This window comes from Prionailurus bengalensis, chromosome A1, assembly GCF_016509475.1.
Source record: "Prionailurus bengalensis isolate Pbe53 chromosome A1, Fcat_Pben_1.1_paternal_pri, whole genome shotgun sequence".
In the NCBI taxonomy this organism is placed as follows: domain Eukaryota; kingdom Metazoa; phylum Chordata; class Mammalia; order Carnivora; family Felidae; genus Prionailurus; species Prionailurus bengalensis.
The window spans coordinates 83,125,908-83,150,913 of NC_057343.1; the positions used below are offsets into that span (position 1 = coordinate 83,125,908).

A 25,006-nucleotide genomic window follows, 5' to 3' on the forward strand; every position below is an offset into this window, starting at 1 on the left:
CTGACAATGATCTTTCTGGTTCAGTGTGGGGTACGTCTAGTTCCTCCAATCCTCTGCTGTGGGGCCTCACCAACACGTCAAATCAAATAGCCAGTGTTAATCGAGTGGTCAGTCGGTTAAGAGCAAACATAGGTGAGTGGGAGTAAGACTCCTCCTTGAGGTCACTTATGTGATAAAGTGCATCAGTAATAATGTGTGTATCATAACCACTCTGAGCACCCACAGTGCTAAGAAAAAAAACAAAAGCAAAAGAAACAGAACCTTTAAACGTCATTTACTCTGTCCATCTTCTACTTCGCCCTCCAGCTGTGGTCTTTCACACAACCATGAGCAGAGTGGACAGAACACTGCCCACATCCCTCAGGTCATTGGCAGTGATGCTGAGCATGGCCAGGAATTTCTCAGCATGTGTGGCAAGCTCTGGAAAAGAAAAAGACTAGAATCATATAGAACCAGCCCCACAGTCTGAATAGAAAAATCTTGGAGTACATTTGGGGACTTCATTAACATCGATGCCATTATGTCATTAATGGCAGGTGTTCCTTAAGCGTCTGAATATAGTACTGAATATGGGGCTTGACCAATGACAATAACTGGGTAAAGCAAATAAATTATTTTATTTTTTTTTAATGTTTATTTACATCTGAGACAGAGAGAGAGAGAGACAGAGTGTGAGCGGGGAAAGGCAGAGAGAGAGGGAGACACAGAATCTGAAGCAGGCTCCAGGCTCTGAGCTGTCAGCACAGAGCCCGATGTGAGGCTCAAACTCACAGAACCGCAAGATCATGACCTGAGCCAAAGTCGAATGCTCAACTGACTGAGCCACCCAGGCACCCCAACAAATTAATTATTTTAATAGAATTCCTCCGAATATGATGTATAGATTTTATAGGCTAGGGAATCTTAATGAAACCTATGTCTTAAAGTGCCAGCCGTATTTTTTAGACAGTAATTCTTATATCTATCTTCTGTGTATCCATAATTGTCTTTAGAAAATTAATTAATACCTGTGAACTAAAATAAATTAGTTTTTGAAAAACCCAACTTTTTAACTCTCAGTACATGAACAATTTTACCAGCTTGCAAAGTCTTCTGCCAAACTTTTGAAAAGCATTAGAACCAGCTAAGTGCAGCACCAAAAGCTGGGTAAGAAAAAGGCATATTCTGATTTTATTCCCATCTTATTCTTCCCAAGTCTGACTCAGTTTAGGCCTAGCTAATTCTAAGACTGACAGCCACTGGATCATGCTCATGTGCAGAACACAGTTCTTAATAATGACCCTTTTCTGTTCTACCTGTTGACACACAGCTGAACAATGAGCCCCTGAATGCGGTTCTGTGCTACAACGTGTCCACCATGGGCATGTGATGACACCCAACAATCTGAAACGAAAACAATATTGTTATTTTGTCATTAGCCGATTCCTCTAATCATGCCATCTCCATATTATGCCTGTGATTTCAACAAAGATGAACAGCTCAACAGATATTCTAATACCACTGTCACTTCTTCCTTCTCATGGAAAACCTATCCCAACCAGATAAAAGCCAGAGAGAGAGGAATGGCTTAAAATGGCTAAAACTTTCTATAACTAACCCTCAAGTCAATTAAACCCATTGCAAGTAAAAATAAATAAATAATAAATAAATAAATAAATCTGGAGTAAAAATATCTGTCCAAGCTATTATAGGTTATTCAAAGATAGACAGGAAAGGGGGCAGGATGGGAAGCAGGAAAGGGAGGAAAAGAACGGGAAAGGAGAGGGAGAGGAGAGGGAAAGGAGGGGAAGGGGAAAGTCTGCTGAAGGACCAACTCTCTGACCTTTTCCATGAGCACAGGGGAGGTGAGCAGTGGGCATCAAGATGGCGTCACTAAGCTACTTAAGATCTCTTGAGAAAATACCCTTTTGGAACAGAAGGATCTTCAATTCTCCTTTGCTAAGCTTCCTCTTGCCCTTTCTTTCCTTCCTGGCTTGGGCACCATGACAACTGTCAGGTGACCCAGCAAACACAGCCCTCAGCAGCCTGCACCAAGGCCGCCAGTGGAAGGGAGCAGTGGGTTTTGCTGTTTGAGATGCAGGGACAGCGCACCTGGGAGAAAGCCTACCAGCATCACCGGAGAAAGGTAGGAAAGGCAGGTGTCAGGGCACCACCTGTAAAATGCCAGCGCTTTGTCTGGAAACCAAAAGCTAATTTTATTTTCAGAGATGGAACGGTTGAAATGATATTTCCTTAAAAGGTTGGTCATGTGTGTTGCCACACAATAAAAATTCTGTTAAGTAGATTATGGTTATTTTAGGACTCTGAATTATGGCGTGTTTATAAAGTACTTAATTTTTCCTAAATGATTTGAAAGTGTGTTAAGACACAAAGATCCAGGGACCCTCTCCCCTATCGGAACAGCATGTTCCAGGGAGAACTAAAAACTGACTTTTAGCTCTACTAGGAGATATGCTATTATTTCCATTTATTTATTGCAAATGTGGGTATCATTTGAGAAGGTCAACTTGTGCTTTCAAAATGGCCTGCCGTAGTGGCCACTGAGACGTCAGTGGGGCCATCCAACTCCATGGTGCTCAGTCGGTGCTGTCTCTCCATGTCTGTGTTTCTCAAAGTCGAGAAATGCTCTTAAGAAGGGAGCATCCTGGGGAGGCAGTGTTTCTCTGTGATGTTCTGAAGGCATCTCCCCAGGGCAGGGACCCAGGGTTTCTGCAGGATACAAGATCCAGGCTAGCCTTTCTACTCCTCCCAGGATTCTGCCTGCCTGGGTGGTGGGGACACTGTGTTCTCAGGGAGGTCATACTTACTTCAAGGCTGCTCCAGTGCCCACGCACACCTGGCCCTGCACCCACTAACCTCCTTGGGAGCCTGGCTTTCCTCAGGCTCACCCCCACTTCCTCAGACCTCCAGGCTTCCTACGATCTTCTCTGTGCCCTCTCTTAAGAAGCACACCCTCTTCCCTCTCTGGTTCCTGTGTCTGCCATCTCATGTCACCACATGATTGATGTAATGTGTTTATTTTGTCCTATTTGTTCTCCCATCTGGGAGGGCGGTGACTGCATTCTGCTGCTATGATATCCTCAGCACCTAGAGCACATAGTGAGTCACGGTTAGCAAATAGTGGTTGGCAGGGAAAAATTGAAAGAGAGAGTATGACAATAAGTACAAAATCAGTTGGCATCGCCTCTTTGAATAACAAATAAGAATGTAAATGCCATGAGAGTTTTGTTCATGGATGTATCCCAGAGACTAGAATTGTCCCTGGCAAGAGGTAGGTGATTGATAAACACCCCCAATGTAAGTGAGTAGCTAGGCTCTATGCTTAAGAGACTGTAAGACAAAGAAGATTTGAAATGGTCAGGGTGCGAAGTGGGGGGCTATGAAGAGGGAGAGCCAGTAGCTGGCATTTGGTGTGGGACCCAGGTGTGGCTGTGGAGTGTGAAATCACATGGCCCTGATGAGTGCAGCTCCGAGACATCCCAGAAACAACATGGTTGCTGGGCCTAAGGAGGCAGCGCTGAAACACTCCGATATGGCGTGGCCAGCAGCAGAGGGCGCAGACCCAGGAACTCACGATCCCAGCATCAGTTGTTAAAGGGAGGGCCATGCGTCTTACCTGAAAGGGAATGAAGTGAAGACAGGGAGCCAGTCTCAGGTACAGTCAACTAAGAAAGCTGAAAAGAAGGGCACGGTGGGTACACAAGGGGGCAACCGGGGCCAGAGGGACCAGCCCAGGTGGGGGTGGTGCCAAGAGTCCCAGCAGAGGCTTTCTGGCAAGGGGAGGAGAGGTCAGGACAGGAGGACATCAGAGGGCAGAGGGCGCAGAGTGCTGGCAGGGCCATCCTGTGGTGCAGACCTCATGGTGGGAAGACGAGATGCTCCAGATGGGGAAGGCCCCAGTGAATGGAATCTGGGCCTGAGCAGAAGGGCGTTGGAGCAGAGGCCACACAGCCCCCCCTGGAGGCAGCAGGGAGAGCCAGCAGGCCTCCTTTTACCACCCCAGACCTCACCACTTGGCACTAAAACTTAAACAAATCCTTCTTCCTTATTAAGAGTAAGAGGAGCCAGCTCTTTAGAGTTATTTATTTTCTTACTGCTTGGCTTCTTTGGGAACATAAAGGACTTTGATGCACTAGAAGGGGGAAAAAAGATTTATGGGAAAGTGCTGTGCCCAAAGCATCTCTAGAATCTAGTACCTTGTCGTCAGTCTGGCATTTCAACAGGACCTTCTATCTTAGAGCCTGAACACCCATTCATGCTAAAAATAAAACTAAAACAATATTAATATAGAAAAATTGCTACTGATATTTCCCTAACATAATAAAATATGAATATCTCGGCCCTAAGACAGTATCTCAGTTAATAGGGAAACACTAGGGGGACCTGGGCAGTTCAGTCAGTTGAGCGTCTGACTTTGGCTCAAGTCATGATCTCGCAGTTCATGAGTTCAGGCCCCACATCAGGCTCTGTGCTGACAGCTCAGAGCCTGGAGCCTGCTTTGGATTCTATGACTCCCTCTCTCTCTGCCCCTCCCTTGTTATCGCTCTGTCTCTCTAAAAAATAAATAAACATTTTTTAAAAATAGGGAAACACTCAAGGTATTCCCTATGAAGTAAGAAATAAAACAAGAATGCCTACACTCTTATATACCCTTTTAAATTGTGTTGGAGGTATTAGCCAAAGCAAGTAGACAAGACAAATCCATTAGGCATGAAAATGAAATGAAATACGTATCTGGCTTTTTTTTCTATTTGTAGATGAAATGACTAAATATCTGAAGAACCCAGGAGAATCAATAGAAAATCAAATTTAAATTGGGAAAAGTAATTGCAACTTATATCACAAAAGGTTAATACCCTTATATGCAAGGATCCTCTAAAAATAAGAAGAAAAATGCAAACCACTCCATATGAACATGGGCAAGTGATATGAACAAAAGTTCACAGAAAAACAATTGCAAACAGCTCTTAACCTACAAAAAGTTGGTCAATGTCACTTATAACAGAGACATGCAAATGAAATTTGCACTGTAATACCATTTCTCACCTATCAGGCTGGCAAAAATGCCCCGGATTGTTGGCAGTGCTCTGGGGACAGAAGCAGTGTCAGCAGCGCTTGTGGGCACGCAGCAGAGAGCAGCCCCACTGGGGATTTAGTGATACCTAACGAAACTGCACATGCACTTGGCCTCTAGCCCAGCAGTACCCATTCCAGAGGCACGCTGGCAAAGATCCAAAAAGAAATTGCGAAAGATGCTAATTGCTGCAATATTTGTAATAGCAAAATTGGAGCTAACCCAAATGTCCATCAAAAACAAGCTGGGTCAGTAAGTTAGGATGATGCTTTTACATGATGAAGTACTATGCAGGTCCAAAAAAGGAATAAGAAACCTCTCTATGGACTACTATAGAACTGTGTCTATAATATATTGTGAGATTTAAAAAGCAACATGGAGAAAGATGTGTAAAATGTGCTACATTTATCCAAAAAAGAGGGATTGAAAATATATCTATATATACTTATATATAAATATATTGACATACACACATCTATTATATATCCTCATATTTTCAGAAATGAAAGGCGTGACAGCAAAATTAGACTTGTCATCAGGGAGCAGGGCAAAGATGACAGGGACCTCTTAGAAAAGGCGCTTGTTTGACAGATTTGACTTTGGAGCTAGGTAAATATGTTACATATTATAAAACAAAATTAAACTTAAAAAGCATTCCAAATACCGAAAATAAAATGAACCTGAGTGCAGGTGCAATTGGTTTCATAACCATATTGAGAGGAACTATTTCAGTTGTCTTTATGTTTTACATTTATGTGTTTCTTTTTTATTGTTGAGGTAGAGTTGACACACAATGCTGTATTAGCGTCAGGTGTGCACCACAGTGACTCGACAGTCCTACACGTTGCTCAGGGCTCGTCACCATGAGTGTGGTCACCATCTGTCACCATACAGGGTTGTTACAGTTCTCTGTGTGGTACTATTCATCTCCCTGACTTATTTATTTGATAACTGGAAGTTTGTACCCCTCACCCCCTTCATCCGTTTCACCCATCCCACACCTCTCCCCCTCTGGCAACCACTGGTTTGTTTTCTGTATTTATGAGTCTGGTGTTTGTTTGTTTGGTTATTAAGAGTCCATATTGTCTTCCTCTGACTTATTTCACGTTAAGTGAAATTGTATCTCTCTGGGTCTATCCGTGATGTCACAAATGGCAAGACCTCACTCTTTCTTATGGTTGAGTAATATATGTATATAGTATATGTATATAGTGTATATACATAGCATATATATAGTATACATATAGTATATATATATGCTATATATAGTGTACATATATGTATATATGTATATAGTATATGTATATACTGTTTGTATATATGTATATACTATATGTATATAGTATATGTATATACATATAGTATATGTATATAGTGTATACATATATACATATACTCTCTATATATTATATATAACATAGAGGTGCATATATCCTTTTGAATTAGTGTTTTCACTTTCTTTTGGTAAATACCCAGTAGTGGAATTACTGGATCATATGGTATTTCTATTTTTATTTTTTTGCGTACTATACACCAGTAGCACTTCCATACTGTTTTCCACTGCACCAACTTGCATTCCCACCGACAGAGGATGAGGATTCCCTTTTCTCCACATTCTCACCAACACTTGTTATTTCTTGTCTTTTTGATACTAGCCATGCTGACTAGGTTGAAGTGATCTCTCACTGGTTTCTATTTGCATTTCCCTGATGATAAGTGATGTTGAGGATCTTTTCATGTGTCTGTTGACCATCTGGATGCCTTCCTTGAAAAAATGTCTTTCCAGGGCCTCTGCCCATTTTTTAATTGGATCGTTTTTCAGCATTGAGTTAGACAAGTTCTTTATATATTTTAGATATTAAACCTTACTGGATATGTCATTTGCAAATATCTTATTTTGGATGCTAACCCCTCATCAGATATGTCATTTGCAAATATCCTCTCCTATTCTGTAGTTTCCTTTTTCTCTTTGTTGATGATTTCCTTTGCTGTACAAAAGTTTGTCATTTTGGTATAGTCCCAGTAGTTTATTTTTGCCTTTGTTTCCCTTACCCGAGGGACATAAATATGTTGCCAATGTCCACGAGAAGTCAGTATTATTCTTATGGACCATGGGTGTTTAGGGTGGGATAAAGCCAATGAGTAGCTCTGATGGTGTCATTGAGAACTGGGAATTACAGCTCGAGAGAAGGGAAATACAGAACTAAGACTCATGAGCCCAGCTAAATGGAATGGGGTTATGAACCGGAGCTGGAAGGATCAAATGGGCTTTGTCTATGGCAAAGGCCTTCAAAGAAAAAACCCAGTATAAACAAAACTAGCACCCAGACCATGGTCTCTAAATGTCATTTCCCACTGGAAGAACCAGGCTTTGCTGTAAAAATGGTGGATTCCCAGTTGAGATAGGATATTTACAAGATAACCCTATATCACCTTGTCACTCCAGAAAGCAAAGAAGCTGTCAAGGCTATTAGCATTGTTTAAAAAGCCAACTGTTTGATAAAAACCCTCAAGAATGTAGGGATAGAAGGGTCGTACCTCAAGATCATAAAAGCCATATATGAAAAACCCACTGATAACATCATCCTCAATGGGGAAAAGCTGAGAGCTTTTGCCATAAGGTCAGGAACACGAGAGGGATGTCCACTCTTGCCACTGCTATTCAACATAGTATTGGAAGTCCTAGCCTCAGCAATCAGACACCACAAAGAAATAAAAGGCATCCAAATAGGCAAGGAGGAAGTCAAACTTTCAGTCTTTGCAGATGACATGATACTCTATATGGAAAACCCAAAAGATTCCACAAAAAAACTGCTAGAACTGATCCATGAATTCAGCAAAGTCACAGGATATAAAATTAATGCACAGAAATAGGTTACATTCTTATACACCAATAATGAAGCAACGGAAAGAGAAATCAAGGAATCGTTCCCATTCACAATTGCACCAAAAACCATACAATAGCTAGGAATAAACCTAACCAAAGAGGTGAAAAATCTATACACTGAAAACTATAGAAAGCTTATAAAAGAAATTGAAGAAGACACAAAGAAATGGAAAAATATTCCATGCTTTTGGATTGGAAGAACAAATATCGTTAAAAAGTCTATACTACCCAAAGCAACCTACATATTCAATGCAATACCTATCAAAATAACACCAGCATTCTTCACAGAGCTAGAACAAACAATCCTAAAATTTGTATGAAACCACAAAAGACCCCGAATGGCCAAAGCGATCTTGAAGAAGAAAACCAAAGCAGGAGGCATCACAATCCCAGTGTGGTACTGGCACAAAAACAGACACTCAGATCAATGGAACAGAATAGAGAACCCAGAAATGGACCCACAAACATATGGCCAACTAATCTTTGACAAAGCAGGAAAAAATATCCAATGGAATAAAGACAGTCTCTTCAGCAAATGGTGCTGGGAAAACTGGACAGCGACGTGCAGAAGAATGAATCTGAACCACTTTCTTACACCAGACACAAAAATAAACTCAAGATGGGGCGCCTGGGTGGCGCAGTCGGTTAAGCGTCCGACTTCAGCCAGGTCACGATCTCGCGGTCCGTGAGTTCGAGCCCCGCGTCGGGCTCTGGGCTGATGGCTCAGAGCCTGTAGCCTGTTTCCAATTCTGTGTCTCCCTCTCTCTCTGCCCCTCCCCCGTTCATGCTGTGTCTCTCTCTGTCTCAAAAATAAATAAATGTTAAAAGAACATGCCTTAAATATAGTGAAGGAAAATTAGTATATTTAAAAAAAAAAAAAAAAACCTCAAGATGGATGAAAGACCTAAAGGTGAGACAGAAAGCCATCAAAATCCTTGAGGAGAAAGCAGGCAAAAACCTCCTTGACCTCGACCACAGCAACTTCTTAATATGTCTCCAGAGACAAGGGAAACAAAAGCAAAAATGAACTACTGGGAGCTCATCAAGATAAAAAGCTTCTGCACAGCAAAGGAAACAATCAACAAAACTAAAAGGCAACAGACAGAATGGGAGAAGATATTTGTAAATGACATATCAGATAAAGGGTTAGTATCCAAAATCTATCAAGAACGTCTCAAACTCAACACCCAAAAACAAATAATCCAGTGAAAAAATGGGCCAAATACATGAACAGACACTTTTCCAAAGAAGACATCCTGATGGCCAACTGACACATGAAAAGATGCTCAACATCACTCATCATCAGGGAAATACAAATCAAAACCACAATGGCTAATGTTAACAACTCAGGCTACAACAGATGTTGTCGAGGATGTAGAGAAAGAGGAACTCTTTTGCACTGCTGGTGGGAATGCAAAATGGTGCAGCCACTCTGGAAAACAGTGTGGAGGTTCCTCAAAAAATTAAAAATGGAACTATCCTACGACCCAGCAATTGCACTGGTAAGTATTTATCCAAGGGATACAGGTGGGCTGTTTTGAAGGGACACATGCACCCCCATGTTTATAGTAGCACTACTGACAATAGCCAAAGTATGGAAAGAACTCAAATGTCCATTGACAGATGAATGAATAAAGATGTGGTATCTGATACTCGACAATCAAAAAGAATGAAATCTTGCCATTTGCAGCTATGTGGATGGAACTGGAGGGTATTATGGTAAGCGAAATTAGTCAGTCAGAGAAAGACAAATATCATATGACTTAACTCATATGAGGACTTTAAGATAAAAAACAGATGAACATAAGGGAAGGTAAACAAAAATAATATAAAAACAAGGAGGGGGACAGGGGTGCCTGGGTAGCTCAGTCAGTTAAGCATCCAACTTCGGCTCAGGTCATGATCTCATGGTTCATGAGTTCAAGCCCCTCACTGGACTCTGTGCTGACAGCTCAGAGGCTGGAGTCTGCTTCCAGTTCTGTGTCTCCCTTTCTCTCTGCCCCTCCCCTGCTCATGCTTGTCTGTCTGTCTCTCTGTCTCAAAAATCAATAAACATTAGGGAAAAAAAAATTTTTAATGAGGAGGGGGACAAAACAGAAGACACTCTTAAATACAAAGAACAAACTGAGGGTTGCTGGAGGGGTTGTGGGAGAGGGGATGGGCTAAATGGGCAAAGGGCATTAGGGAGGACACTTGTTGGGATGAGCCCTGGGTATTATACACAGGGGATGAATCACTGAATCTATTCCTGAAATCGCTATAGCACTATGTGCTAACTAACTTGGATGTAAATTAAACAATAAAAAATAAAAGTCAACTGTCTCACTGGCCCCAGAGGGACATGTTGACTATCAAAAAGGATGTCAATGGCAGTGTACTGAAACACATCAAATATGTTTGAATTTTTTACTTCCTAATGATGTTAAACAGAAACACCTTATCCACCCCCTTTGGAAGGTGCTAAGAACAACTTGTTATTTTGAAAATTAGTAAATAAAGAGAATGCAGTTATCCTGCAAAAGTGAAGTGTAGACGTATTCCAGCAAATAAATGTGGAATGGATGACAGAATCAGAATGTTTCTAATTTTCACAAAAACAGAGATAAGCAGAAATGTGTACCTTGTGATAAAATATCACCATGGGGTAGTCTTGCCAAGGAAAAAAATTGAACCTGAATTTCTATCAGTTTATAGGTAGTGCCAGGCATTCAGTCAGCAAAATCCAGACTGAGAAAGTCTACAGGACAAATTATCTGATTTCCCTACAACACATTGCAAGGGCGGAAATGGAAGCAAAAACTATAATTTAAAGAGGTGCAAGAGATACATCAAGTAAGTACAATTTATGGACCTTTTGACCTAGGTCCTAAGTCCAACAAGCAAACAAGAGAGAGGAGAGGGGAGGGGATAATAGAAGACATGTGGGCGGTGCCTGAATACTTAATTAAAGAACTGTTGTAGGGGTGCCTGGTGGCTCAGACAGTTAAGCGTCAGACCCCAGCCCAGGTTATGATCTCAGGGTTTATGAGTTCCAGCCCCGCGTCGGGCTCTGTGCTGACAGCTTGGAGCCTGGAGCCTGTTTCCGATTCTGTGTCTCCCTCTCTCTCTCTGCCCTTCCCCTGCTCACACTCTGTGTGTCTCTCTCTCCAAAATAAATAAACATTAAATTTTTTTTTTTTAAAGAACTTGTCAACTTGGTGCGATTATGGTATTGTAAGCATGTACTTAAAAATTTTTTTTTCAACATTTTTATTTATTTTTGGGACAGAGAGAGACAGAGCATGAACGGGGGAGGGGCAGAGAGAGAGGGAGACACAGAATCGGAAACAGGCTCCAGGCTCTGAGCCATCAGCCCAGAACCCGACGCGGGGCTCGAACTCACGGACTGCGAGATTGTGACCTGGCTGAAGTCGGATGCTTAACCGACTGCGCCACCCAGGTGCCCCAACATGTACTTTTAAAAGGTTCCCTATGTTTTGGAGACATATATTAAGATGTTTAAGGATGAAAAAGATTTGCTTGGTTTGATTTGCTACAATCTCAGGTGGGGCAGGGGCAGTGGGTGGGGGCAGAGATGAAACCAGACTGGCCCCTAGTTGGCTTTGGTGAAGCTGAGTGAGACTCCATGGGGGTTTGTTATACTATTTTTCTCATTTTTATTTATGGTTAAAATTTTATACTACTTTTTTTAAATTCATAATTTTGAGTGGAAAAAGAAGCAGAGTGGGTAGGTAAACATGATTTTCATAAATTTAAAAAGATAATAATAGAAAATATTGGTTATGGGTGCCTTCATAGTGGTAAAAACGCAGACACAAGGTAGGAAGGATAGGGGCTGACTTCAGGATGGGGTGGCCTGGGGAGGTGCAGAGGGCGGGCTGAAGCAGGATACAGTGTCAGGTGCAATGTGACGTCTCTATAGGACAGGATGTTTGTGCTTGTTAATTCTCTATGGGGGGAGGGGCTCTTCAATATCGTTGCTCCGGTCTCTGCCCCCTCCCCCCCACACTTCTGAAACACATTGGTGGGACCCGTAGATGGTGCAACGAAGGAGGCAGGGCAGGGTCAAGGCTGCTGATCTTCCAGAGGCATCAGAACCCTCTATTCCATGTGCACACTCGTCTGGCAAAACCCAACTGGAAAGGACTGTTTACACTGTCTTCTAGCCACACCGGCAGCTGAGGTGGCCGAGGCTAGCCTTTCTGCGTCACCGGGGTGTCAGGCTCTTGCACTCGGCCAGGCTTGGCCGCCTCTCCTGTGCTGTTGGCCCTCGAGAGCCTACACGGAGGATTATGCTTCTCTCCATTCTAGTACTCTCTGGACTGGATCTTTTCATTCCATAATTCTTCAGTTACTTTTAATTTTTGTCAGAGTAATGTAAGCACTTTTGAAAAAATTAAAAAGTACCAAAACACTTTAAGAAAAACAGCAGCTTCTCCCCATGGCAAAGCCCCATTCCAAGGCAGCCGTGCTCAATGCTTCTGGCAGTTTCTCCTGGTTTTGACCTCCATTTTTCAGAAGAATATGCTCATTTGCCGTATCTTCTCAACATAAATATAATCGGTTTTTATTAAGTCAATAACCAGTTATAATGACTATGCAAAACCACTTATTTTTGAGTCAAGTTGTAATTATATCTCCTTTCTTACAATTTCTTATAAGGGTTAATAGTTGCTTTGTTGTCACTTTGCTTGAGTTTTCTGTATATTTGTAGTTATTTTTTCTCAAATATTCCATCAGTCATCAAATGCTGATGAATAAATTCTCAAACACTCAAGAGCATCAAATAGTCTTTCAGTCCCCCACCCCCCACCCCTCTTCAGCAGTCCTCCCTCCACCTTACTGCTTCTGGTGGGATGGCACGTTGTGTACACTCTGGGCCCGCTGAGCTGATGATGTGCCGGGAGCTCCCTGTGCCGTCTCCCGTGTTGAAAACCCTTTTCCTGGACACCATGTTTTCAGCACCTTGGTTTACGCCCTCGCTGAGATGAAGCACATCATGCGGGAGCTTCCCAAGTGCAGCAGAGGTTTTCGTTTGCTTGGGTTTGTTTTGTTTTGTTTTGTTTTTTCTTTTCTTTTTTGTCTCTGCATTAAAAATGCTTTTATTCTCTCATCTCTCTTGATAGAAACTTTGGTATGAGATTCTAGGATCGAAATCACCTTCCCTCAGTATGTTAAAGGCACTGGCCCTCATCCTAAGTTGTGGTAATGAGACATGCTATAACAAATAGGCCCTAACATCATCCTCGTGTAATCCCTGCTCCTGTGCCCGTGTGTGGGCGACTCCAGACCAGCTCCACTCACCTGTGGCTCCTCCACCATCAGGCTCTGTGAGGGGAGAGGACACAGAAAGCACACCTGCTTCCTAGAAAACCTGGCCTAAAACTGGAACTTCACTCTGCTGATGCTGCATTGGCAAGAATTCATCACATGGCCACTCCCAAGTGCCAGGAGTCCTGGGAAATGCTGTCCCTGACAGGACATCCATTTCCCAGGGACAGCTCCAGACTGCGGCTGGGGGAGCATGAGCTATGTTAACGGATGGCCAACCCTCTGCTGCAGCCACCACCTTCTTTTAAATATCCAGTGCCATTCTGACTCCTGTGTGACTGTGGGTGCTTCTTTCCAGAAACTTCTAGGAAGGACCTCATCTTTATTACTGATGTTTTCACATTCTGTAATGACATGTTTTTATGAGTCTCTTTGAGTTCATTCTGATGGATCCTTTCATTTGAGAGAATCTAAAAATTCCTTCCCTTTCCCTTTTCTAGGAACACTACTAGTTACATGTCAGAGACCCAATATCAAGCCTCTGGTTTCCTTTTATTTTGTCTTCTGCTGCCCATCTCTCTATTTTTGGCTCATTTTGGAGAGGTTCCTTAGTTTCATCCTCAGCTCCTTTGTTCAATTTTTATTTCAGTTTTAATTTTCAAGGGCTAATATCAGTAGTCATTTCTTTTTCCTAGGATCTCATTCTTGTTTTATGGACACAGCACCCTCTTTTGTCTCCCCAAGCTTGTTACTTACAGTTTACTTGGTGTTTTTCTCTGATCCCTTCATCTTCCCTGTTTCTTCCACCCCCTGTTTAGTGTCCTTATCTCTCTCATTTTCATGTTGGAGACATTCCTCCAGTGTCTGGAGAAGGAGGTCATGGACATTGACTGGAGGCTTTACATACTCCGGCCAATCCGGTTGTGTGGACTCCCCATGTCAAGGCATGTGGTGTTTGGAGCAGTTTACTCTCCTTGGAGATCTGTCTGGGGAACCTGTGAAGTTTTAGGCACAGGGTTGGGAGAAACACTGACCCCCACCTCAGCCGCACCCACTTTACCCTCAGCCAGAGTCCCCCATACCCCATTTCTCCAGAGAAGAAGTTCTGGTATCTTCTGTGGGGAGAACTCGGCCACCTGCCTCAGGAGACAGTGAAGACAATGTCAAGGGTCTCAGTTTCTTGGAAAGACTCACAAAAGCCCCCACGCTGGGCCTCTCCAGGCATTTGTGGTTCCTGATATCTCTTGGTGCTAAGCCTGTCAGTGGTTCTTGGAGGTGAACCCTGTCACCAGCTGTTTCCAACCTGTCACCAACCTGTCTCCAGCTGTTAGTTACTCCAGTTCCATCTTTTCCATCATACTTTCCCCCAAGATTAAACATCAGTTGGTGATTGTGCCAAGCCAATCTGTGCTATGGTGACTATAAAATGGCAACTTTTCAGTGTCTCCATTCTTTCTTCATCTTTAAACTGGCATGTCTCTGTGAGAAAGAGCTTCCTTTCATCTGTATGTAATGCGCATAATAGGCAAGAGGAGCATCTAGGAAGACAGTGTGTTCCAAAGAACTTGGTCAAAAGCAAGTGCTATAATAAAGCAAGCTAGTGTCATACTTTAATTTTTTTAATTTTTTAATGTTTATTTTTGAGAGACAGAGAGACAGAGCACGAAGCAGGGAGATGCAGAGAGAGAGGGAAACACAGAATCCGAAGCAAGCTCCAGGCTCCAAGCTGTTCAGCACAGAGCACGACATGAGGCTCAAACTCCCAAAATGTGAGACCTTGACTTGAGCCGAAGTCAGATGCTTAACCAGCTGAGCCACCATAGTGTCATATTTTTAATAACCATAATTAGCCTAAAATTTTTACCTGTAGCCCAACTAACTTGCTTCTAGATAACCCCACCCAACACAGGGTTTACTGGCCACCCCCCAGACTACTCACCATCTTTATTCCTGTCCTGGAGTCACCAGGGATCAAAGCTGCAAGACTTGGGCCATTCTTCAGCACCCCTTTCTCCCTCATCCCCACCCCAACAGACACACGCTTCCCGGGAGGCCTGACTCCTACAGACCCTACCCACAGCACAGAGGCACACCTCTGCTCACCACCCCACAGCTGCATGACCGGATGAATACCCCAGCTGTGTGGCCCACCAGCCCACCTCTGGTCTTGTCTTCTTCCACACTCAGTGACAGAGAACCTCCAGGTCATGTATGTGTTTGTGTTTCTACCTTGTTTCTGTTCTTTAGTCCTCCCTCATGTTAGGGGCCAAGCGCCAATTCCTGCGCATGCTTTTCAACATTCTTGCCATCTAGCCCTTGGTCTACACCAAGTATCTAGAATATGGAGGAGGGAGATTCCTTTTTATTGCAGATGGTAATACAGATAGCCCTCGCATACTTACTCCATCACATTTTATTTTATTTTTAAGTACTTATTTTAGAAAGAGAGAGAGAAAGAGCACATGCATGACAGGGGCGGAGAGAGAGGGAGACAGAGGATCCTATCTGCACTGAGAGCGCAGAGCCTGATGTGGGGCTCAGACTCACAAACCTTGAGATGTTGACCTGAGCGGAAGTTGGACGCTTTTCCAACTGAGCCACCCAAGGCGTCCCAGTCCAACACATTTTAAACTGTAAATTTCTTCCCTTCTTTGCGCATTTTCTGATGGGAAACTGCAGAGATCGCTTTTCAGTTAATCAATGTTTCAGGTGCCCATCCTGGGCATGTTGCTGGAGGCTCAGAAAGTAGAATGAGGTGGACACGGTTTCATAATTCACAGTCTTAAAGGCCTGACAACAGAATAGAAATGTCCACTGGCAGTTACATTTCATGAGTCCTCACTCCATACCCACTTAATTCTCTACTTGAAAACGACTCATTTCCCAGGGCTGCCCCTTGACCTCCGGGGGATACTTGGATTCTGAATCAAGCCCGAGCCTCATTCAGGAGTGTCTGCCCAAGGCTGACATGGTCTCTTCAGTGCCACAAACAATTATCTATACTTGTCCCTGGTGCCACAGCCCAGAAGCTGTCCAATCTGAGTTCATGTTAATTGCCGGCTAAAAGTGTGCCTGGGGTCACGTTGCCTCTCTGTGTCGCAGGTCCAGGATGCCCAGCCCCTCGTGGACACTCGCGCCCCACTGAGCCTCAGCCACCTCCGCCTGAAACTCAAGAAACTGAAGGTAATGCCAGTTCTTCCTCAGTTGCCCTTGTAACTGAGGAAACGTGGCCTCAGAAACCCCAGAAATGGAAACAGCCGGCTCGGCAAGGGATAAAGTTTCCCATTGTTGACAATGCTGGGGCATGTCAGCAGCCCCTTAACCTCACTCCGCCAGCACAGGCGGGTAGTAGGGGCATGGGGACCCTTCTCCAGTCTTCCTGCGGACATTTGTCTGCAGAGGAGAGGGCAGAAGGGGCAGGAAGGCGCAGTGGCAGGGCCGTTCTGGAGCAATCGGTACCCTTCCTTCAAACAAGACCATTTCTTGACCTCCACAGATATTTTATTTCTTGAAGTTTAAGCTGTCTGGTGCTCATGGCTATTCTGACAGTAGTGCCTCCAGAACAAAATGCTGTGTGCTCTTTATGTGCCTGTTAGTGATGATATCTGAAGTGGGCAGAGCAGAAGCTAAACGTCATCCTCAAGCAAATCAATAGATCAGTGAACTTTAAAACCTAAAACAAGAGATTTTTCATTTCCTCTGGGCTCCAATCTCTTCTTCTGCACAGTATAATATCACCTCTCTTAAAACATGAAGTGGTTTCCTCATTAGCATCATTCACTGAGTTTTGGACGGTAACCCAATTTCACAAAGAATCATAGCGTTCTTGCTGTTACTTCCATTCTGAGCATATGAAATTTGGCCCCTTCCTAACATATCCCGATTTATAGACAAAGGAGCCTGCATGTGTCATACTCGTTGTTGAAGCTTGCTACAACAGCTCTTGCTGATATTTGAAGAGGCAGTGTAAACCTGCAGTGTGCCCAAGTCAAAGGAAATGTGGGGTTGAAGGAATCCGCTAAGTAAATCTGCACGGTAATGGCCTAGATGCAGCTGGTGCTTCCGAAGGCCCCCCATGTGTCTGTGTGTCTGTCCGCAGCTCGAGGAGGAGCGTCTCATGGTCATCGACAGGGATAACCGCTTGCTGCTGGAGAGGGTGTCCTGCATCATGAGGACCAGGGGACAGACTGAGAAAGAAACAACTGCACATGTAAGAGGTAACTGGGGCTCCTGCATCCCACAGCCAGCACCAAACCCAGAAGGACCCGGAGTGCTCAGCTCCAGGGCCTGCACAGGATAGCTCCCCCTGAGCCAGAACGGGGCCTTTCCTTCCCCTCCAGAGAGCCCTGTGTTTCCTGCTGTGTTGTCCACGAATCAGAGTATTGCCTGGGACTCAGGCTGATTCTGTGCCCACCGCAGAACAGGGACACAAACAGTAGCTCTCAGTGCTGTGAGCTCACTGCGCACCTGTGCTGTCCCACTGTGCTACATCATCTCACTGCCTAACTCTCATACTTAGCCCGTGAGGAAGGGTCTATTGTGCTTCTTGGTGTACAGATGGGGAAACTGAGGCACCGGGCGGTGACAGAACTTGGTGAGGACGGCACCTAGAAACTGGTGGAAGCAGGTTCCACCCCAGGGACTGTGCCCAGGCATTTCTCCTAGGTTTTCATCTGCAAAAGCAGCCAAGACTGTTGTTTTCTGCCAGCACACCATGGGCCCAATATTTGCCTAGAAACGGCATCAAAGGCCACGCACTCCTGTCTCCAATGTGGGTGGTGACTGCTCCTGCTTGTTGCAGACGAGGTGGCCACTCCCAGCCTCATGCTGGTGCTGCTTTTTCCCAACCACATTGTTTTTTACCCAAAGTGCAGTTCTCTGTAGAAATGGAGAATAGCAGGCCTCCATGGTCTTTAAAATCTGCCTATAAAAGTTTGGAGACAATTATGAATCCTAAAAGCCCCTCTCATTGTCCTTTCCTTTTAAATGCGACAGTTCAGTAGTGACAGTGATGGATAATTGTAATGCAGGTAGGTTTTCAGAAGTGATCAGTCTTCTTAAAACCTTTAGCCTGTACCTGTCTCCAAGAAGCTCAGAATGGTTTTGAGATTCTGCAATAAATTAAAATTTAGTTGACCTTCAAGCACAGGAAGTGCGTCTTATAGGAAGGCTGTAGTGGGCCCAGACCAAAGCTCCATGGGAAGAATGGATCGTACAGTCCTGCTGGACTGGGTTTATCAAAGTAATTTGTCTCCCAGTTCAGCAGTGGTTCACCTGGGGCTACACTCTGAGGGGCCTGGAAGGATGGGGAGCAGGCCTGCGTGTCAGGAATGGCCCCTATGCTTCATGGCTGCAGCCACTGTCCAGCCCGTCATTAAAAACCTGGAGCTATGGGTAGACCTCCATTCTCCTGGGATAGTTTACATTACATTTGGAATCACTTTCTGCATTAAAGACAGATATTTCACCTGAGTATAAAAATCACTGTTGAGTGATTAAAGCTTAAAAGCTTAAAGCTTAAAGCTGTTATGAGGGAGCCTAGGCTAATAGTTAATCTCCATACAACTCAGGCCAGGATAGGCTCCTACAGGGAGCTTCTCACACAAGATGCCTGGATTCTCTTTGATAAGCGAGTCCCTAGCAGCCTGGAGGGGAATCTACACAATCAAATGGCTCCCCCCTCAGAACCTGCCTGATCTGTCACACACAGGAAATAAGGGAAGAAGGAGGGAAAAGAGGAAGCAGAAGTGATCCCGGGAGGTACCAGCCAGTCAGAAGCCCACAGGAAGTCCCTGGGCTTGAACAAGGGAGCCAGACAGAACCAGACTTCAGGAAACATGAAAGGGATGTGAGGGGCCAAAGGTGGCCTGTGAACCGACCCAGCTCCTCCCACACCAGGAAATTATTTTGGCCGGCTTTGCAAGCCACATACCCCCTCCTTGTCTTGCTTGGATTTAAAGGAGCAGAAGACCTCCTTTTCCCTTCCGACATATTTCTCATTGTTCAGCTCTGGGCCATATGCTGAGGACAAAGGGTGGTTGCTTTGCACGTTCAAACTCAAAGCGAATTCAGCTTCGCGCAACTCTTGACATTTGGAGTGTGGAAGTAGGAGGCACCTAGCTAATTCAGCTAATGACTCATCACAAAGTAGTGGTAGAAATGGTGTGTCTCCTTGTGATTAGTTTAATGGAGCCCCAGCAAAAATAAAAGTCAATGATTTCTGTCAAGAATACATCAGTTTGGGCCTGATAACTGGCCATTTCATTTCTCTGTCCTTTATTTAATAAAAGACACTTGTCAAGTTAACACAGGGTGTGGAAGAGAATCAGCCAATTTTCAGGGAGATCTTGGCTATTCCAAGAACATTGCAAACTAGTTGGTTCAGATAGCATGGATGTACCTAGCTACCTAACTACTCAGTAGCAAAAGTCAACACTATAGGAGAAACTATATGACCAACAATTGGGCTTTAATTCTTCATTTTATTTTGTATGGCTTTATTGAGATATAATTGGCATATGGTACACTATATATTTTCAGTGTACCGTTTGCTAAGTTTGACGTGCTTTACACCTGTGAGAATATCACCACAATCAAGATAATAACTATACCCATCACTCCTCCAGGTCTCCTGTTCCCATGAATAATTACCCCACCCTTCCTCTCTCCCATCCGCATACATCCACAGTCTTTTTGTCCCTGTGGACAAGTTTGCATTTTCTGAGTATATCCATGCATTGTCTGCCTTTTTCTGCCATTTACTCCACGTAATAGCATGGTTGAGTGAGTCAATAGACCATTCCTTTTTGTGGCTGAGTAGTGCTCATTGTAGGGAGCCATCACAGTTTGTTTATCCATTCACCTATTGGTGAGCATTTGGATTGTCTTTAATCTTTGACTATTAAACAAATAAGGGTGAAATGAGTATTCATGTTTTTAAAAAGTCAAAAACCAGGGGGCCTGTGTGGCTCAGTTGATTAAGTGACCGACTTTGGCTCAGGCTATGATCTCGCAGTTTGTGGGTTCAGGCCCCATGTGAGGCTCTGTGCTGACAGCTCAGAGCCTCGAGCCTGCTTCGGATTCTGTGTCTCCTCTCTCTGTCCCTCCCTCACTCATGCTCTGCCTCTCTGTGTCTCTCAAAAATAAATAAATTTCAAAAAAAAATTTTTTTTTAAATCAAGAACCAGTATCTGCCCAAGACTGAAAACTCAATGATAAATGAAGAGTCTTAAATATGAGTCACACAGAGAAAGTCTTCCAAGCATGACAGCATAAGGAGGTCTCTGGATCCACTCCCCAGTAAAACTGATAAAAATTATTTTTAAAACAATCATTTAAGGTTTATGGAAATGGTCCTAAGGACATACACCATATGAAGAAACATTTATCCAAGAAAATCTGCTGAAATGTGATGTGGCAAGAACAGACAGATTCTATAGTATTTGAACTGAGACACACTCCATCCTCCTCCCTCCCAACCCTTCCAGACTGATGCAGCCAAGAGCAAAGGGCTCCTTCTCTCTCCAACTTCCCACTGGAGAAGCTTTCTTTCTGGAAAAGGCAGGACTTCAGCATTTATCATCCTGTCTCCAGCTGCCTATTACTGAGACCACGTCTCAGTTGAGAGTGGCCCAGAGATGAAGACTCCTTTCTGCCCAGCTCCCACTCAGAAAATGGAGGCTCCACCTTGAGTGGTATTGCTGAGAATACTGGGGCCTGATCCCCTTGGCCTAGTTCATAAAACAGGAGTTTGATGTTGGGACAGTCAAGCCATAAATATCTATGTGTTCTCCCCCACTACAATGGAAGAGCATGGGATGTCACACAGAGAGAAGCTTGCTATTCTGAGCTCCAGAACTCTGAGATTTTGTGTAGGGTGAGATGCAAACCATGAAATAAATGGTTCTTGATGTTCCCTCAAAGCAGCTGACTTCATTTTCAGCAAAGTGTGGCAAGTTCCAAGCATCACTGAACATGAAATAAAAGACATTCAAATTGGAGAGGAAAACAAAAAACTGTCTCTATTCACAGATGATATGATCTTGCATACAGAAAATCCTAAGGAAACCAGTTAAAAAAACCCAAAACTATTAGAACTAATACACAAGTTCACCAAGGTAGCAGGACACAAGATTAATATACAAAAGTCCATTGTATTTTTATTTATTTGCTATTAACAATCTGAAACTGAAATTAAGAAAATTGTTTCATTTGCAAAAACATCAAAAATAATAAAATACTTGGGAACAAATTTAATAAAGAAAGTACAAAACTTACATTCTGAAAACTATAAAACATTGTTGAAACAAATTAAAGAATAAATAAATGGGGGAACATCCTATGTTCGTAAGTCAGAAGACTTAGTATTGTTAGCATGGCATACTCCACAAACTGATCTGATTCAGTGCCACCTCTACCAGAATCCTAGCTGATTTCTTTGTAGAAATTGGCAAGTGGATTTTAAAATTCATATGGAACTGACAAGGGACACCAAGTAGTCAAACAATCTTGAAAAAGAAGAACAAAATAGGAGTCATGTATCCTGATTCCAAAACTTTCTGCAAAGCAGTGGTAATCAAGACAATGTGGTGCCAACATAAGGGCAGACATGGATCAATGAAATAGAATTGAGAGTCCAGAAATAAACCCATGTGTCGATATCAATTTATTTTCAATAAAGATGCCAGGACCATTCAATAGGGAAAGAATAGTCTTTTCAGCAAATGGTGTGGAACAATTCTATATTCATATGCAGAAGAATAAAGTTGGGCTCTTATTTCACACCACATACAAGAATTAACTCAGAATGGATCAAAGACCAAAATATAAAAGCTGAGACAGGGGCACTTGTGTGGCTTAGTCAGTTGAACAACTGAATCTTGGTTTCTGCTCACGTCATGATCTCCTCATGGTTCATGAGTTCAAGTCACACATCAGGCTCACTGCTGTCAGCCTGTCAGTGCAGAGCCCTCTTTAGATCCTCTGCCTCCTCTCTTTGCCCCTCCCCTGCTTGTGCTTTCCTCAAAATAAATATTTTTTTTTAAAAAGCTGAAACAAAATATAAAAACTCATATAAGAAAACATAGAAGTGAATCTTCCTGACCTCATCTTTGGCAATGGTATTAGATATGACACCAAAAGCATGAAAAAAGAGAAAACATTAAGCTGGATAAATTAGACTTAGTTAAAATTAAGGACTTCTGTGCTTCAAAGGACAGTATCAAGAAAGTGAAGAGTCCACAGAATGGGCAAAAATATTTGCAAGTTATATATCTGATAAGGGACTTGCATATATTCAGAATATATGAAGAACTCTTACAGCCAAATGATAAAAAGAAAAATAGCCCAATTTAAAGATACGCAAATGATCTGAATAAATATTTCTCCAAGGAAGATATGCAAAAGGACAATAAATACATGAAAAAATGTTCAACATCATTAATCATCATGGAAATGCAAGTCAAAACCACAATGTGATATCACTTTATACCCACAAGTTTGGCTAGAACCAAAGGCAGATAATAACAAATGTTGGTGAGGATGTGGAAAAATTGGAATTTCATCCACTGCTGGCGGAAATGTAAAATGGTGCAGCTACTTTGGAAAAAAGTCTGGCAGTTTTTCAAATGTTTAAACATAGAGTTACCATATGATTCAGTAATTCCACTCCTAGACACATACACAAGAGAAATGAAAATATGCCCACAGTAAAACTTGAATAAGAATATCTACATCAGTGTTATTCATAATAGCCAAGGGTAGGAACAATACAAATATTCATCAACTGAAGAATGAATAAACAATATTTGGTATACCCACACACAATGGAATATTATTCAGGAATTTAAAGGAATGAAGTATTGGGGCGCCTGGGTGGCGCAGTCGGTTAAGCGTCCGACTTCAGCCAGGTCACGATCTCGTGGTCCGTGAGTTCGAGCCCCGCGTCGGGCTCTGGGCTGAGGGCTCAGAGCCTGGAGCCTGTTTCCGATTCTGTGTCTCCCTCTCTCTCTGCCCCTCCCCCGTTCATGCTCTGTCTCTCTCTGTCCCAAAAATAAATATAAACGTTCAAAAAAAAGTTTTAAAGGAATGAAGTATTTAAAATAGCATAACATGGGGGCATGACTTCGGCTCAGGTCATGATCTCGTGGTCTGTGAGTTCGAGCCCTGTGTCGGACTCTGTGCTGACAGCTCAGAGCCTGGAGCCTGCTTTGGATTCTCTCTCTCTGCTCCTCTCTCTCTGCTCCTCCCCCGCTCATGCTCTGTCTCTCATTCTGTCAAAAATAAATAAACATTAAAAAAATTTTTTAAATAAAACAGTATAACATGGTTGAACCTTGAAAACTTTATGCTGAATACAAAGAAATGGAAAAACATTCTATGCTCATGGATTGGAAGAATCAATATTGTTAAAATGTTAATACTACCCAAAGCTATCTACACATTCAATGCAATACCAATCAGAATTGCACCAGAATTCCTCTCAAAGCTAGAACAAACAATCCTAAAATTTGTATGAAACCACAAAAGACCCCGAATACCCAAAGTAATATTGAAGAAGAAAACCAAAGCAGGAGGCATCACAATCTCAGACTTTAGCCTCTACTACAAAGCTGTAATCGTCAGGACAGTATGGTATTGGCACAAAAACAGACACAGTGGGATAGAATAGACAACCCAGAAATGGACCCACAAACGTATGGCCAACTCATCTTTAACAAAGCAGGAAAGAATATCCAGTGGAATAAAGACAGTCTCTTCAGCAAGTGGTGCTGGGAAAACTAGACAGTGACGTGCAGAAGAATGAACCTGGACCACTTTCTTACACCATACACAAAAATGAACTCAAAATGGATGAAGGACCTGAATGTGAGACAGGAAACCATCAAAACCCTAGAGGAGAAGGCAGGAAAAAACCTCTTTGACCTCAACCGCAGCAATTTCTTACTTAACAGTCTCCAAAGGCAAAGGAATTAAAAGCAAAAATGAACTATTTTCTGCTCTGGAAAATAGTGTGGAGGTTCCTCAAAAAATTAAAAATAGAACTACCCTATGACCCAGAAATAGCACTGCTAGGAATCTACCCAAGGGATACAGGAGTGCTGATGCATAGGGGCACTTGTACCCCAATGTTTATAGAAGCACTTTCAACAATAGCCAAACTATAGAAAGAGCCAAACTATGGAAAGAGCCTAAATTTTTCAACTGACAAATGGATAAAGATGTGGTTTATATATACAATAGAATACTACTTGGCAATGAGAAAGAATGAAATCTAGCCATTTGCAGCAATGTGGATGGAACTGGAGGGTATTATGCTAAGTGAAATAAGCCAGGCAGAGAAAGACAGATACCATATGTTTTCACTCATATGTGGATCTTCAGAAACTTAACAGAAGACCATTTGGGGGGGGGGGGAGTTACAGAGAGGGAGGGAGGGAAACCATAAGAGACTCTCAAAGACTGAGAACAAACTGAGGATAGATGGGGGGTGGGGAGAGGGGAAAGTGGGTGATGGGCAGGGAGGAGAGCACTTGTTGGGATGAGTACTGGGTGTTGTATGGAAACCAATTTGACAATAAATTATATTTAAAAAAAGAAAAGAAAAGAAAACTTTATGCTGAGAGAAAGAAGCCAATACGTTATATGGTTCAATTTATATGAAATGTCCAGAATAGGGAAATCCATAGAAATAAAAAGTAGATTAGTGGTCACTTAGGGTTGGGGGCAGGGAGGGATAGTGAGTTGATAGTTAAAGAGTACAAGGTTTCTTTTTG

At 42.9% G+C, this 25,006-nt stretch overlaps 1 protein-coding gene across 1 annotated transcript; it reads left to right on the forward strand.

Moving 5' to 3' along the window:
- Nucleotides 1–2,026: 2,026 nt before the first annotated feature.
- CFAP97D2 (CFAP97 domain containing 2) lies at nt 2,027–18,116 on the forward strand. Its single transcript, XM_043572637.1, has 4 exons — nt 2,027–2,125; nt 16,335–16,415; nt 17,332–17,449; nt 18,034–18,116. The coding sequence occupies exons 1-4, from the start codon at nt 2,075–2,077 to the stop codon at nt 18,114–18,116; spliced, it is 333 nt and encodes a 110-aa protein (XP_043428572.1). The 5' UTR covers nt 2,027–2,074.
- Nucleotides 18,117–25,006: the final 6,890 nt, after the last annotated feature.

What these genes read in the sequence shown, in the direction of transcription:
- CFAP97D2 (XM_043572637.1), top strand. Translation starts at nt 2,075, where the DNA reads ATGCAGGGACAGCGCACCTGGGAGAAAGCCTACCAGCATCACCGGAGA. An exon ending in TGAAACTCAAGAAACTGAAG is followed by an intron (nt 16,416 to 17,331) that starts GTAATGCCAGTT and finishes GTCTGTCCGCAG; the next exon opens with CTCGAGGAGGAGCGTCTCAT. An exon ending in AACAACTGCACATGTAAGAG is followed by an intron (nt 17,450 to 18,033) that starts GTAACTGGGGCT and finishes TGCTTGTTGCAG; the next exon opens with ACGAGGTGGCCACTCCCAGC.